Source organism: Galeopterus variegatus, unplaced genomic scaffold (assembly GCF_000696425.1).
Source record: "Galeopterus variegatus unplaced genomic scaffold, G_variegatus-3.0.2 Scaffold2422, whole genome shotgun sequence".
Classification (NCBI taxonomy): domain Eukaryota; kingdom Metazoa; phylum Chordata; class Mammalia; order Dermoptera; family Cynocephalidae; genus Galeopterus; species Galeopterus variegatus.
This window is the reverse complement of record NW_007728533.1, coordinates 191,715-207,345: the sequence shown is the minus strand read 5'-3', so window position 1 is coordinate 207,345 and position 15,631 is coordinate 191,715. Positions and strand designations below refer to the sequence as shown.

Genomic DNA, 15,631 nt, shown 5'->3' with positions numbered 1-15,631 from the left:
TCGCTCAGCCAGTGAGCGGGAACCGGTCTGTATGTGGGATCCGAACCCTCGGCGGGAGTGCCGCTGCGCTTCCCAAGCGGCGCACTACAGCAGTGCGCCACTGGGCCGGCCCGGCATTTTTGTTTTAACAGCAGGTTTTGCTTTCTTTTATATCTGTGGTAGTGACATTCATTATTCAGATTCCAGATGAAGGACTTCCTTCAGAATTTCTTGCAGGGATGGTTGTGTGGTGGTGAACTCCCACAATTTTTGTTTGTTTGGGAAATACACTATTTCTCCCTCATTTCTGAAGGAGAGCGTTGTTGGGTAAAGAATTCTTGGCTGGCAATTTTTTTTTGTAGTGTTTTGAATATATCATTCCACTTTCTTCTGGCCTGTATGGTTTCAGTTGAGAAGTCTGCTGTTAGTCTGATAGGGGTTCCCTTATAGGTGACTTGATGCTTTTCTCTTGCTGCTTTTAGAATTCTCTGTCTTTGAGCTTTGCAAATTTGACTATAATGTGTCTTAGAGAGGATCTTTTTGGATTGAATCTGTTTGTGGACCTTTGAGCTTCCTGGATCTGACGGTCTGCATCTCTCCCTTCCCGTGGGAAGTTTTCTGTTATTATTTCTTTGAATATATTTTCAATACCTTTTCCTTTCTCCTCCCCTTCTGGAATACCCACAATTTGGATGTTAGAGTGCTTGAGGTTGTCTGCTATCTCTTTCAGATTTTCCTCATTATTTTAAATTCTTTTTTCCTTCTTTTTTTTTGTCTGCCTGAGTTATTTCAAAAAGACCATCTTCGAGATCTGAAATTCTTTCTTCTGCTTGCTCTGGCCTGCTGCTTAAGCTCTCTGTTGTGTTTTTTATTTCAATAAGTGAATCTTTCATTTCTAGTAGTTCTGCTACATTCTTTTTTAAGGTATTAATCTCTTTGTAAATTTCCTCCTTCATATTCTGGATATTTTTTCTTGTTTCCTTGTTTTCTCTAATTGTGTCTTCTTTTATTTCTTCAAGCTTTCTTAAGATCATTGCTTGGAATTCTTTTTCAGACATTTCAAGGATTCCCTGTTCTATGGGGTCTGAAATTTGAGCATTACTGTATTCCTTTGGTGGTGTCATATCCTCTCGTTTGTTTGTAGTTCTAGTATTTTTTCATTGATGTTTGGTCATCTGGTAGAGGACTTGCTTCTTCTGTCACTTTGGGGTTGGCTATGAGGATAAAGACTTCTTCTTCTATTTGCAGGCTCTACTGGTGACTCTTCTTATATCATTGTAGTCAAGTGAGTGGCAGGCTTCCTGTACAGTGGCCCTGGCTGCTACTGTGATGGTGAACTGTCCTTGTGGTGACAGTAGGTGTGGCGGTATCTATATTACACCACCTTAGCCCCTGTTCTAGCTTTCCATGGCTGTAGACTGAGCCCCTGGCGCTGTGCAGGTCTCAGCTCACCTTGGTGTCTCCTGGGCTATGTGTGCTTCCCTTCCCCCTGGGCCCTTCAACTGAGCCCCAGTGTCACGTGTGTCTTGGCTCACCTCAGCGGCTGCTGCTGGACTGTGTGCACTTCCCTCTGGGCCTTAGACTGAGCCCTGGTGCCACAGGGGTCTCTGCTCACCTCAGTGGCTGCTGGGCTGTGTGCGCTTCCCTCTGGGCCTCAGGCTGAACCTTGGTGCTGGTGCTGCAAGGGTCTGGTCTCAGCTCACCTTGGTGGCTGCTGGATTGTGTGCATTTCCGTTTCCCCCAGGGCCTTAGACTGGGCCCCGGTGCTGCAGGGGTCTGCTGGGCTGTGTGCACTTCCCTTCCCCTTGGGGCCTTAGACGGGACTCAGTGCCACAAAGGTCTGGTTTCAGCTCACCTTGGTGGCTGCTCGGCTGTGTGCGCTTCCCTCTGGGCTGTAGACTCTTTTTTTTTTTTGATAGGAGACTTTTTCTTACTGATTCTTCCTTGTAATTGGTCTTTTCAAGTTTTCTATTTCTTGGTTCTATTTTGGCAGATTGTATGTGTCCAGAAATTTATCTGTTTCTTCTAGGTTTTCTGGTTTGTTGGCATATAGTTATTCATAATAGTCTCTAATGATACTTTGTATTTCTTTCTTTTTTTTTTTTTAAAAGATGACCGGTAAGGGGATCTTAACCCTTGCCTTGGTGTTATCAGCACCGCACTCTCCCGAGTGAGCAAACCGGCCATCCCTATATGGGATCCGAACCCGTGGCCTTGGTGTTATCAGCACTGCACTCTCCCGAGTGAGCCACAGGCCGGCCCGATACTTTGTATTTCTGTGGTATCAGTTGTAATGTTTCCTTTTTTGTTTCTGATATTATTTATTTGAGTCTTTTTTTCTTGGTTAGTCTAACTAATGGTTTGTTGATTTTGCTTATCTTTTCAAAAAAACAAAATTTTGTTTTGTTGATCTTTTGTATTTTTTTTTTTAGCCTCAATGTTGTTTATTTCTGCTTTGGTCTTGATGATTTCTTTTCTTCTACTAATTTTGGGTTTCATTTGTTTTTGCTTTTCTTTTTCCTTGAGATGCATTGTTAGGTTGTTTTTTTTTGAAATCTTTCTACTTTTTGGATGTAAGTATTTATTGCTGTATATGGTTCTCCTAATACTGCTTTGGCTGTATCCCATAGGTTTTTGTATGTTGTGTTTCTTGTTTCATTTGTTTCAAGAAATTTTTATTTTATTTTATTTTTTATTGTATTGGTGGCTGTCTAGTCAGCGTAGGGGTTGAACCATTGAATCCTTGAGCTTGGTGGAGCTTGGTGTTATCACCACCATGCTCTAACCAGCTGAGCTAATGGTGAGCACCTGTTTCAAGAAATTTTTAAGTCTCTTTAATTTTTTTATTGACCATTGGTCATTCAGAAGTGTTTTTTTTTTTTTTTTCTTTTCCCTTTTTGACCGGCAACGGGATTGCAACCCTCAGTGTTGCTCCCGCACTCGTATAACTTCGTATAATGTATGCTATACGAAGTTATTACGACTGTAGCAGTGCGCCACTGGGCCGGCCCCATTTGTGCACTTTTAAATGTTGCTCTGTTGATTTCTGGTTTTATTCCATTTTGGTCAGAGAATATACTTGGTAGAATCTCAGTTTTTAAAAATGTGTTGAGACTTGTTTTGTGGCCAAACATATGGTCAGCACTGGAGAATATTCTGTGGCTGATGTAAAGAATATATATTCTGCAGCTGTTGGATGAAATTTTCTGTGTCTCTTAAGTTCCATTTGGTCTGTTGTATGGTTTAAATTTAATGTTTCTTTGTTTATTTTCTGTAGATGATCTGTTAAATGCTGAGACTGGGGTGGTAAAGTCCCCAACTATTATTTTGTTGGAGTCTGTCTCTTCATTTAGATCTAATAACATTTGCTTTATATATATGAGCGCTCCAATGTTGGGTGCATATGTGATGGTACTGCAAAATTTTATGGAAAAATGGAATTCAGAGATAATGTGGATCTTTCTGTGAGCTTTTTGTTTGTTTGTTTTTTTTTTGTCTTTTGTCTTTTTCCGTGTCCGGCAACGGATCGCAACCCTCAGTGTTGCCCCCGTACCGGACCAGGGACCGGCAACAGGACTGCAAACCTCGGCGTTGCTCCCGCGCCTCGCTCAGCCAGTGAGCGGGAGCCGGTCCATATGTGGGATCCGAACCCTCGGGCGGGAGCGCCACCGCGCTTCCCAAGCGGCGCACTACCCAGTGCGCCACCGGGCCGGCCCCACTGTGAGCTTTTTGGAAGACTCCTTGTATATTTCCAACTCTTATATCCTCTGTTGAATTGATTCCTTTCTCATTATATAGTAACCTTCCTTGTCTCTTTTTTATAGTTTTGACTTAGTCTGTTTTATCTAAGTAAAGCTACTCCTGCTCACTTTTGGTTTCTGTTTGCATGGAATACTTTTTTCTCTTTCTTTACTTTCAGTCTACATGTGTCTTTACAGGTGAAGTGAATTTCTTGTAGGTAGTATATAGTTGTCTTTTTAAAAAAAAATTCAGCAGTCTATATCTTTTATTTGGGGATTTAGTTCATTTATATTCAAGGTAATTATTGATAGGTGTGGACCTACTCCTGTTGTTTCGTTGAATTTTTTCTGGTTATTTTGTGTATCCCTTGTTTCTTCCTGTCTTATTGTTTATCATTGCAATTTGGTGATTTTCTGTATTGATGAGATTTCTTTCTTTCTTTTTCCCCTTTTGGTATCTGCTTTACCAGTGAGTTTTATACTTTTGTGTGTTTTCATGATGGTGGTTATCGTCTTTTTGCTTTCATATGTAAGACTCCTTTGAGAATTTCTTGTAAGGTGATCTAGTGATGATGAATTCCCTCACTTTTTGCTTGTCTGGGAAAGAGTTTATTTTTCATTTTTAAAGGATAGCTTTGCTGTATATAGTATTTTAGGCTTACAATTTTTTTTCTTTCAGCATTCCGGAAGTATCATCACATTCTCTCCTGTCCTGTAAAGTTTCTGCTGAGAAATCTGTTAGTCTAATGGGAATTACCTTCTATGGGACCTGATACTTTTCTCTTGCTGTTTTTTAGAATTCTCTTTGTCTTTGACTTTTGGCAATTTGAGTATAATGTGCTTTGGAGAAGACCTTTTTGGGTTGAATCTATTTGAGGATCTTTTAGCTTCCAGGGTCTGGATGTTCATATTCCCAAGATGTGGGATATTTTCAGCTATTAATTCATTAAATAGGCTTTCTATGCCTTTTTCTGTCTCATTTTCTTTTGGAAGTCCCATAATATGAACATTTGCTTGCTTAGTGGTGTCCCATAATTCCTGAAGTCTTTCTTTACTCTTTTTTATCCTCTCCCCTACCTTGAGTAATTTTAAACAACCTATCTAGGTAATTTTAAATGACCTGTCTTCAAGCTTAGAGATTCTTTCTTCAGCTTGATCTAGTCTGCTGTTGAAGCTCTCTATTGTATTTTCTAGTTCATTCATTGAATTCTTCAGCTGCAAGATTTCTCTTTGGGTCTTTTCAAAATTTTTTGCTCATATCATGAATTATTATTCTGATTTTGTGAAATTGTCTTTCTTTATTCTCTTGTATCTCATTGAGTTTTCTTAAGATTATTATTTTGAAACTCTTTTCTGGTACTTCGTAGTTTTCCTTTTCTGTGCGGCCTGTCACTGGCATATTATTGTGTTTCTTTAGTTGTGTCATATTTCCTTGCTTTTAATGTTTTTTTTGTCCCTATATTGATGTGTGTGCATCTGGTGGAAAAATTTCCTGTTCTACATGTCACAGAGTGTCTTTCATAGAGAAAGTCTTTCACCTTTAGGTGGGTCTCAGTGTGCTGGTTGGGAAATGTGTGGTGATTCTGGTTCCATGTAGATGCAGTGATATGGTCTCTGAGCAGCTTCTTCAGCTGCAATCAATATCATTGATAACTGTGGGTGTTTATAGGACATAGTCTTTAGAAGTTTGTGGCAGCAGTGGCATAGGTTGTTAAGGTCTTTTGTGGCAAGAACTTGTGGGTTCCTCTTATTCTTGTTTCCCTCACAATGGGGAGACTTTGCCTAGGAGATCCCTCTCAGTGTTGTTTCTTTCACAACTTGTGGGAAGCTGCAGCAGTGGTGGGTTCCAGGTGTAGAGTTGCTGTGGAACCAGGATCCTAGGCCTGAGTCTCGTGAACCCATAGTGGCACCTAGGTTTTGGGGTGCAGGTTCACTATGGCAAGGTGGCATGTAGCTTTCCTACAGTCTCAGGATCTTTGACTTTGAGGCCCCTCCTCGAGCTTGGGGCAGGGCACAGCACTGGCTCAGCTCTGGGGAAGAAGGTGTGCCCTGGTGGTTTGGGCCCAGGGAGCAGACTATAGTTGTAATTCAGGAACCAGAGCCAATAGAGCTCATTGATTACTTGGGTCCCAGGGGATGAGGCAACATGTAGTGGTAACTGTGGACCCTAGGATAGTGGGACCTGGCAATACATCAGACTGTGTGAGGCCAGGTGCAGTAGCAGCAATGACCCAGAATGGTGGGGTACACCTTTAATTTGGGTCCTGGGGGGGCATGGAGCAGCACAGTGCTAACTACACTTCTTGGAGAAAGAAATGTCTCAGCATCTCAGTCTCTGAGGGGCTATTCTCGCTTTCTGGAAGCAGGGCCCTAGAGTTGTTTGGCCTGTAGGATTAGGGTGTCTCAGCTCAGCCACTGCTCTGTTTCCCTGGGATATGGGATACTATGTCAGCTCAGTTCTGGGGTACATAGCTTCTCTGCTCAGCCCAGACACCAATTCACCAGGGGGGTGATGTGCCATTTCAGCTCAGGCTGAAGGGTGTGGGGTGCAGTTGTGACTGGCAGGTGTAGTTGGAGCATCTCCCCAGCCATGTAGCTTCTCAGGGTAGGGTATAATAGCTGCTTGCAGCTTGGCTTGTGGGTGTTAGGCCACCAGGTAGAGGTGGTTCTGTAGCAGTATAGCCTCTGGGATGAAAGGATGCTGTGGCCACTTGGCCTGGAGCAAGACACACTTCAGAAGTAGTTCCAGTTCCAAAGTGGTATAGCCAGTAGCTGTGCAGGCCACAGAGGACAGGGCGTGTTGGCCCCTTCTCTGGGGGAGCACAACTGTGTGGACTCCAGGCAGCTCCCTCAGCTGGCCTTATAGTTTGTGTGGACTATGGGGGTCTCCAGCGGTGAAGACTATACTTATCCAAGGCATTGAGGGGGCTGCTGGGGCATCTCTCTTACCTTTTCCCAGCAGGAAGAAGCTCCTCCCGGCTCCCAGCCGTTCCTGGCTGGGTGGTGGAGGCCGGTGTTTCCTCATTCTCTCTTTGGCCATCCTCAGTTCCTGTGCTTACTAGCGTTTCTGTTACTTCTTTGATGTCCTTTGGAGCTCTGCTTTAGTTATTTTAATCCAAATGTAGTTGTTTATTTGTTGTTTTCTTTCTGGGAGAGATGAGTGGGAAGGTCTTCTATTTGGCCATCTTGCTCTATTGATAATAGTTTTTTTTAGTGCATCGCAGGACTACGTTTGTTAAAATCTAATGTGTTATACTGCCAGAAATGGAAGTCAAGTTTCTCTTTAATTTGAAAAATGCTTTCTAACCATTTATTGATTCTCCAGTCATGCTTTGACATGTAATCATATCAGTCGTGTTAAATATTTGTTCTGGTAATAGTGACACTATAATGTTTTATTTGAAAGTATTGTTTCTTTTAAGTACTTAGTTTTGAACATAGTGAAGTCTCTGTGTTTTGGTAACCTATGAAGACACCTGACAATGGCACAAAATTTGGGATGTAAATTAACATATTTGAATGAAGTGAATATTCAGTAATTTAACACCAAACATGGCATTATTGCTAAGTTAAAATGAGAGTTCTACACATTGATTATGTTGTATGCATATATATATTTGGGAGTTATCTTGGTGTACTTGAGTGTATATTTTGGGTGATATGTTTGCCTTTTAATCCATTCTGGATTTTTTATGGACTATTATTTTGGTTTCATTTATCAGGTGTTATAATTCATTTGGGGGGAATGTTCCTTGAATCATGTTGCAAAAACTTCAGTTGTAAGTAACTTCTATCTGAGCCTGCAATGCCAGAGGGTTTTGAGGGATATAAATCCCGCAGGTCTTCTCAACAGAACTCTATTTTTTGTTGCTCCTTTCACAGAAATTACCTCATGGTGTTTTATATGCTGTGAAGTCATATTGCTGATGCACGTGGTAGAGGTACGATGTTTTAAGTTTCTGAAGCCAGATTTTTTTAATAAGTAATCATGAACACAGCAATATTTTCAGTGTCAGCATATTTCAGTTTTTAGTATTCAGAACACCTTGGCTCCCTCACGTGCACCGACCTGCTGGCGTTCCAGTTCTGCTGTGGAGGTGTGTGGGGGTCTTTGATAAGGTGTACAAAGCGAAGACAGAAAGCTGCCGAGTAGGGGCCCGTTGAGCCCCTCCCGGGAGCCTTCTGTGGAAGAATCCTGTTGAGATTTTTAGGAAGAAACTTTGGTTTATGAATTAGCATGTGTGTTGTGGTGCTTGGGTTTCTAAAATTTGGCAAGTGAACTGGGAGTGCCTCTAGTTTTTTAATTTCTTCAGCCCTGGTGGTAACAAGTAAGAGCAACTTTTTACTATTGGTGAATATAAACCGACTTGCAGAAAAGATACTTTGGGAAGGGCTTAAAGTTTGAACTACTTTTAATGAATTCCCACTGTAACAAAGATATGAATGTCAGGAATGCCAAGAGAACTTTAATAGTTAATAATATCTAGTGAGTATTTATTGCTAGAGCCATTTAGGATCATTCTCTGTTTTCACTAAACACACCCACGTGTGTGGGGCACCCTTCCTTTATTGTCCTTTGTGAGATGATGTTGCTGCTCACACTGACAGCGCATTCGTTGAGATGTAGGTTAATGTGCTGCCACAGGTCTTTCTCCCTCTCTCATGTCTGCTGTTTACTAGCCTGGCCCTGTTTCTCCCAGTAGTTCTGTACAAATGAATGCATTCTTGTCCCTTGCCTGCGGAAGCTGCTACTAAAATACCTGGATTTTTGACATACAGAGTTTGGAGGCTGTGAACCCCCTGAGGGATGCCAGTAGACACCTGATGGGCATATGGGTGACATCAAGACCAGATGTGGTCCCTGTCCCCAACAGTGCTGAAGTGCGGGGTGAAGATGTGCACACATGAAACCTGGACAGGTTGTTTAAAGTTGTAAAGGAATCACAGAATGTATTCCACTGACTGTATTCTATTCTCATTCAAAGAATCAGAGAAGACACCCTGTGGAGGGGCAGTTTGTGGGGACACTTGACTTTGGAGTAACGCTGATGCTGCCTGGCTTCACAGCTCCGTGATTCCTTCTGTTTCCTGACCTGGTCCTTTAGGAAGTGTTTGCTCATCAGCCTGTGGGAAGAGTGTCCTGCTCCCAGGCTGGGCTGCAGGCCCCACTCCCTGGTGTACTTGATGTCTCTGTGTATAAGCCACTCTCATGCCCACAGTTTGCACAGATCTTGGCCTGGCAGGTGCCCAGGGATGATTGCTAAGGTGAAGTGCATGACAGATTTTGGCCTGGCAGGTGCCCCGGGGGTGATTGCTGAGGTGAAGTGCATAACAGATTTGAGAAGGAGGGACTCACTTTTGTGTCGAGAATCTGCAGGAAAGGTAGCAGACTGGGTTTCCAGCTGCAGGGTCAGTCATATTCAGCATATAGTGGGAACGCTCTGGACTGGGCACTCTCCCTGCTGTTGAGCCAGCCTGCCTGCCTGTGTGCCCTCCCTGCCCTGGACAGCAGCCTGGGCCAGCCCCAGGGGGAGCAGGGCCTTTTCTAGGAGCTTGTACCAGAACTCTCCGCTGTGCTTGGGCTGCTGGCTGCTTGGGCTCGCCAGGCCTCTCTCCTGGAATTCTTGGTTTTGTCCCTATGGCTTTTGACCCTTGATTTTGGTGACCCATTGGCTACTCCTGCTTTGCTTTGGTGGACTTCCGACTAGCTCTGTCCTCTGGCTTTCCTGTGGGCTGAGTCTGGAGGGGCCAGCAGTATCCTGAGTGAGTTCTGAGGACTTGGGCTGTGTCATGGGGGTGTAGGAGACTGAGAGGTGTCTCAGTGGACCAAAACCACCTGTGCTCTGCATGCATTCCTGAGTAGTGCAAAAAGAGGAAGCCCACATGAGCTGCTTTCCTTTTGGCTGGACCATCGTCGTGAGATAACCTCAGTGGAGGAATGAGGAAGCTAATTTCCTTTAAAAGATGCTTATCTGATTTCTGTTTTTAAAAGTTGGAACTGTCTAGGGTAGCAGCAGAGGCACTGAGTCGCTGATGGGGGTGGAAGGCTGGTGGAAGCTCAGGCAAAGTGGGAGGTGCAAACGGCTGCTCACCTGGAGCTTCCTGGAGGCGCTGTCTGTTGAGTGTCATGCATGTCAGCAGATGTGCGTCCAGGGAGTGAGCAATATGCTTGATGTGTACCCCTTTCAGGAGATGCATTGTTAAACTTTGAAAATGTTTATTTGGAAAAAGTGATATGGAATTAGTCATTTGTAATTTTTTTTTTTCCCACCAATCCGAGAGCAAAAGCTTAGAAATGGCTCAGTGCATACTTTGAAAAATAACTGTACAATTATTCGATGCTTGGCTTAGATGTCCTACGGCACATGACCCTCTGCGTTGGGAATGAGACCTCTTTTTCTTAGAACAGGCTCTCACTGGTGTCTGATCTGTGGAGAGCTCATTATGATGAAAATCACATGGCAAGACAATTTTAGGATAGTCTGCAGGGATACCGTTCGAATGCTCTCACACCATGAGTGCTTTCCTGATTTGCGTGATATGATATAAGATGAGAAAACATTTTACCTCAAGTCTTGGAAGACCTTGTTATGAAACGAGCTGAGGGTCATGAAGACGGGGGCTTTCAGAGGGAGGTTGGGGACCCTTAGGCCCCACAGTATAATTTCAGATGATTTGGGAAGGGAGTTCTTAAAAGAGTACTAAATGACTTTGGGATCAGAATTAGTTTTTGCAACTTTAAAACTAGAGAAAAGTGTAACTTATATGAAGTGAGTTCAGACAAAAAGATAAACAAATAAATCACAATGAAAAAACTCAACAAGGAAAAGGAAGCCCTGGGCCCTAAGACTCCTCCTGCGGTTCTGACTGAGGCAGCCGCCCTGTCCATCAGCTTCACGCTTGTCCACACTGGGCGATCTCTTGGTCTGTGACTGTTGCCTTTCTGCTCAGAGCCTTCAATGAATGAGTGAATGAAACAGCTGATTAAATTGGGTCTATGTCAGATCCTGGGGCAGCCATGGAAAGAGGGCTGGGACTGGGTGGGATGAGGGGCCCACCCTGGCTCAAGGGCAGGGAGTGGGTGCACAGGCAGAGGTTGGCATGTGTGGTCTGCTTGCCGAGGTCCTTGAGGCCCCTCGGATGAGTGCTGGGCTTTTGCTGACCTGCTGCTGTCCTGTGGACCGTTCCTCAGCCCTGGACAAGTCAGGAACCAGTGGCCCCTCTCCATCCTGCTGGGCTCATGATTTCCCAGGGTCCCTGGCATTCTGTGTTTGTGGAAGTCTGGTCTACATTTCTGCAGTCACTGGGAATTTTCCTCCCTGGAGTCTAGACAAGGCTGATCTGTTGGTAATGTCTTCGACAGATGGTTCCTCTTGTGCACTCTGCAGTGGGTGGTGAAAGGTTCTGTCTCTAGGGTGGCATTTCTGCAGTCACTGGGAATTTTCCTCCCTGGAGTCTAGACAAGGCTGATCTGTTGGTAACGTCTTCGACAGATGGTTCCTCTTGTGCACTCTGCAGTGGGTGGTGAAAGGTTCTGTCTCTAGGGTGAATTGGCCACGTGGAAGGAAGTGCAGGTGGCCTGGGACTTGCTGTGGCTGACTTGAGGTGGCACCAACTGTGGCTTCTTGGTGTACCCCACTGTGGCAGTGGCAGGAGGAAGGGAGGAGAAGGAAATCAAGCAGTCACTTGCCTTTTCTTCCCCTCTCCCACCCAAAGAAGTATAAATTATAGAAGTTTCTCTTGTGTTCTTAATTAATAGCTGTTGTTATAGGGAAATTATAAGCCCGAAGTTGAATGGCTGTAAGTGCGACTTCCTTCGATCTGTATTACATGAAGGACTAGGAGTGCCTGTCCAGAATAAACACCAGTGGGCAGGGGATGCGAGTCTCTAGTGATTAGTGGATGTGAGTTAGTTGGTGTGGAGGTTGGCATGCAGTCAGAACTGCCAAGCCAGGTGCTGGGTGTTGGGGTGGGCCTGGAGACAGCTTGCAGGCGCACAGTCCCCAGGGTGGTCAAACGCTCTTGCCTTCCTCCTCCTCCTCGGTAAGACAGACTTGGTGCTCCTGGGCCGGATGTGGATGCTTCTCCTCGGTTTTCATTTGGCAGCTTCTCTCCACCCCAAATCCTAGACTTTAGCCTGTTCATAGGAAGGTCTTCTCAGGGAGAAATATAAACAGTTCTCCACCCAGGGAGCCATGTCATCATGAAAAGCCTGGTCATTCTGATTTCCAGTCATGTGTGGTTTCCCACACAAACCCAGAGCTGTTTCACTGGCCTGTGCCTATGTGCGTGTTCATGCTGTTGTCTGCGCACGTGTTCATGTCCAGTCCTCTCCCTTTTAACAGGCTTGTTGGCGTGGGCCATGGGGGCCATCGGAGCTCACGGTGCCCTGTGCCTGCGTTGACTCTCCCGCCCGTCCTGCAGCCTGTCACAGGCCTGCCTTACTGTGAGGAGTGCTGTTTATGGTCCCACAGTGTCTGTTGGCGTGGGCCATGGGGGCCATCGGAGCTCACGGTGCCCTGTGCCTGCGTTGACTCTCCTGCCCGTCCTGCAGCCTGTCACAGGCCTGCCTTACTGTGAGGAGTGCTGTTTATGGTCCCACAGTGTCGGCAGGGCCTTCTCTGTGTCCTGGTGGCTGAGCAGGGCAGTGGCTGCTGCATTAGTGACTCCTGGCTAGGGTGCTGCGGTCCGAGGGGCCCTTCCTACCACTGCCCTGCCTCCTTGTCTGTCTCTCTGGGGCCACCCACAGGGCTGCTCATCTGGCCGCTGATAACATCTTTATTGACACTGGAGCATGTGCATCAGCTGTTGAGAAATACTTAAATGGTGCTGCATTGTCAAGTGATTTTGGTCTTTGACCTTGTTTAAATATTCAGTTGTATCTAGAAAGCTGTTGACTTAAAATGGAAAATGTGTGTCAGTACATGTGTGTGAGTGTGTTACTCATTCAGCAGTTACTTGGTGGCCGCTGCGTTGCAGGTGGTGGTCACTTTGTTGCTCATTTGAACAACCACAGTGGCTCGTGTACCAATGTGGGTATTGGAGGGACTGGATTGACAGCTGGTTTTGCCACTAGTGGACTGTGTGCCCTGCATTAAGAGACTTCACCTTTCTGGGCCCTAGGCCCCTCCTTTGTAAATTCCAGAGTTGATGGTGATTTGGGGGAAGGAATTGATTTCCCCAGGTACAAATACAGTTAGCTCTGCAAGGCTCAGGTTGCTCGGAAGTGACGTAACTCATTCATCTGTTGGAGCATTCGCTGTCCTGTCTTCACCCTGCACTGTATTCGTGTGAGGCCTGGACAGAGCTGTCAGACTGGCCGCGGCCAGCATGGAACTTGGGATGCGGGCTGGAGCCAGCAGCGAGGGATGCGGGGGCTGGAGGAACCTAGAGGGTCACCATGTTAGGGGGTGGTTGGCTCTTCCAGAAAGAGGGTGGGAGGAGCAGACAGAGCAGAGTCTTCCCTGAGGGAGTAGTGCTTCAACTGACTCTCGAAGGCTGGGGAAGTCGAGGCTCAGTGTATAGCAGGGAGGGCTTTCTGGACAGAGGGAAGCGTAAGAGGCAGTAGTAGCCTGCAGGCTCAGAGAAGGGTGTGGTGGCTCAGTGTGGCTGGAGCAGGTGCTGGCATGGGCAGGAGCATGAGCCAGGCCACGGGAGGCTGCTGCCCTGTAGCCTGTAGGCCGGAGGGGTGGGAGGTGTGGAGCATGTGCAGGCTTTCAGCCATGTGTGTGCACATGTGCACGTGTGTGGCCTGGGGTGATGGGATTGTGGTGCACCCCAGCAAAGTCCTTTCATAAACAAAGATGGAGGAGGGTAGTGGGGTGAGGGTTGTGAAGAGGAGGATCAGTGGAACGTGAGGGCGGTGTGAAAGAGGGAGGCTGAGTGGGCTCCCGCGGGTACCTCACAGGGTGCCAGCCTGGTGGGGTTTGTCTGTGACGGGAAGGTGCTTTCGTGTGTCTTCTTAGATGATGATAGCTTTCCAGGGTTTGAAGAAATTAATTTACCTTATGAGGGAAATTCAGAGCATCCGTCCATGGACCTTTTCACCTGTCCACCTGTCTGACCATCCATCCTTCCCTCCCTCCCTCACTGAGCAAGTGTTCAGGATATGCCAGGTGCTGCAGCAGTGCCCTGGGCAGTGGGTGCTGTGGTGATCTGCCGCCTGCAGGAGCAGAGTGTCTGTTGTTAGGGCAGGTCGTGGGGAAGGGCTGGGCCCAGGGTTGGAGACACACTGCCCATGACTTGTGAGTCAAGAACAGTTAAGATAATTGGAACTTTATCAAGAAATTAAACAGAATTGATATCTGTTTATATTTGTGTTTTAATACTGGAGACATGACAAAATATCGATGGCACATATTTAAGGAAAAGAGTGTATGCATTTGAGTTTCCGCCATGCTCACTTTTCGCTTCACCACCTGCTCTGTTTCCTTTCAGATTTTTGAAAGAATCTTGTTTATATGGGCGATTCGTCACCCTGCCAGTGGGTATGTTCAGGGGATAAACGACCTCGTCACTCCGTTCTTTGTGGTCTTCATTTGTGAATATATAGGTAAGTTCATTATCATGGTAATTCTCCCCACAAACATCAACATGACCTTTAGTGGGCTGGGGGGTGGTACAATCTGTAATTATACCAATACTGAAAATTGCTATTAAGTTTAATTTTATTGATAACAAGTAATGATAATAGCGAATAATAATTTTCTCATTGATGCCAACTTTTAAAAATGTCTTTCAATCCAAATGCTCAACTATGGAAGACTTTAAGATGTAGTTATAATTATTAATATTTTCTTTTTAATAATATATGGAGAGAAATTTAATATATTTGGGGCGTGTGATTTATTTCTAATGGCCATCAGAGCACCGGCTTTAATGGTTTGGATTTAAGTGGATAAGGCTAAGGAGATAAAATATTAGTTGCATGTTTTGCTTACAAGCTAAAAACCAGATCTTCTTTAATTGTGTTTCTGTGGCAATTTATCAGTATCCTACTTTGGATATACTAGTTATACTTTGTTTTATGTGAATATTAGTCAGATGCAAAATAACTGTTTTAGCAGAGCTTTAGGTTGGCGTGCTGCTTCTCTTTCTACACAACAGCCAGCTGTCATGTAACCTTACCTGTTTTGAACATGTTTTAAGTTTTTAAAAAATTCTGGTAAGCGAGGGATCTACTTTTGAATTCATTTGTGAGTAAAGAATAAATACAAAAGATGGCATTTACTCTTTAGTCGTATCATTTTAATTTAAATCCAATTTTAATTTGTCTTCATGTGAACCTTCCTGGTTTAGTGTTTGCTTGTTTTTATTAAATTGTGTTTTTAGCCATTTTGGTTTCTAGTCTTCTTCAGATTCCCATAACTGCAATAATCTGGAGAGATTAGGTTTACTCGAGGACAGGTTATCCTCTGAGGATGACCACATATCCACGTAGTTGATTTTACTGCAACCCTCTAACACTTTGTTTCCAGTTACGATTTCATGGGAGGTCGTTTCATTGCTAAGCAACTGATGAGAACTGCCGCCACTCACTCCCTGATCACCTTTTAAGCAGGGAGAGGCCGCCCCTGAGAGTGCGCGCTCTTCTGCTGCTTACTCCCTCATTTGACAGATAATGAAAATGTTCTTAATGATCCTAGAACAGTAGGGCCTCTGTCAGTAGACTTCAGAGCTGTTAATTGAAAGCAGAAGTTCAGCTGAGATGTGATTAGAGAATTGATATTCCATGTTAAATAGACCAGTTAATTAATGTGGTAAATAAGTTTGTCTTAACTACTTACCACCAACTTAGGTCGTAAGACCCAAGTGACTCTTAATGCATTTGCCTGATTATCAGCAAGATGGGATGAAGGGACATGACCATGATGTTAATTGTCCAGGAGAAAGAAAAACTGTAGAAAATGGAA

The 15,631-nt window shown here is 44.8% G+C and overlaps 1 protein-coding gene across 1 annotated transcript in view; it reads left to right on the top strand.

Annotated features, from left to right (window-relative positions):
- The window catches only part of LOC103597783 (TBC1 domain family member 22A), a gene marked incomplete at both ends in the record, with an annotated part of 120,587 nt that overhangs the window by 23,338 nt on the left and 81,618 nt on the right, over nucleotides 1-15,631 (top strand). Inside the window, one exon of the mRNA XM_008581644.1 lies at nucleotides 14,157-14,271. Coding sequence (XP_008579866.1) covers nucleotides 14,157-14,271 — 115 coding nt within the window. The remainder of the gene's footprint in view (nucleotides 1-14,156; nucleotides 14,272-15,631) is intronic.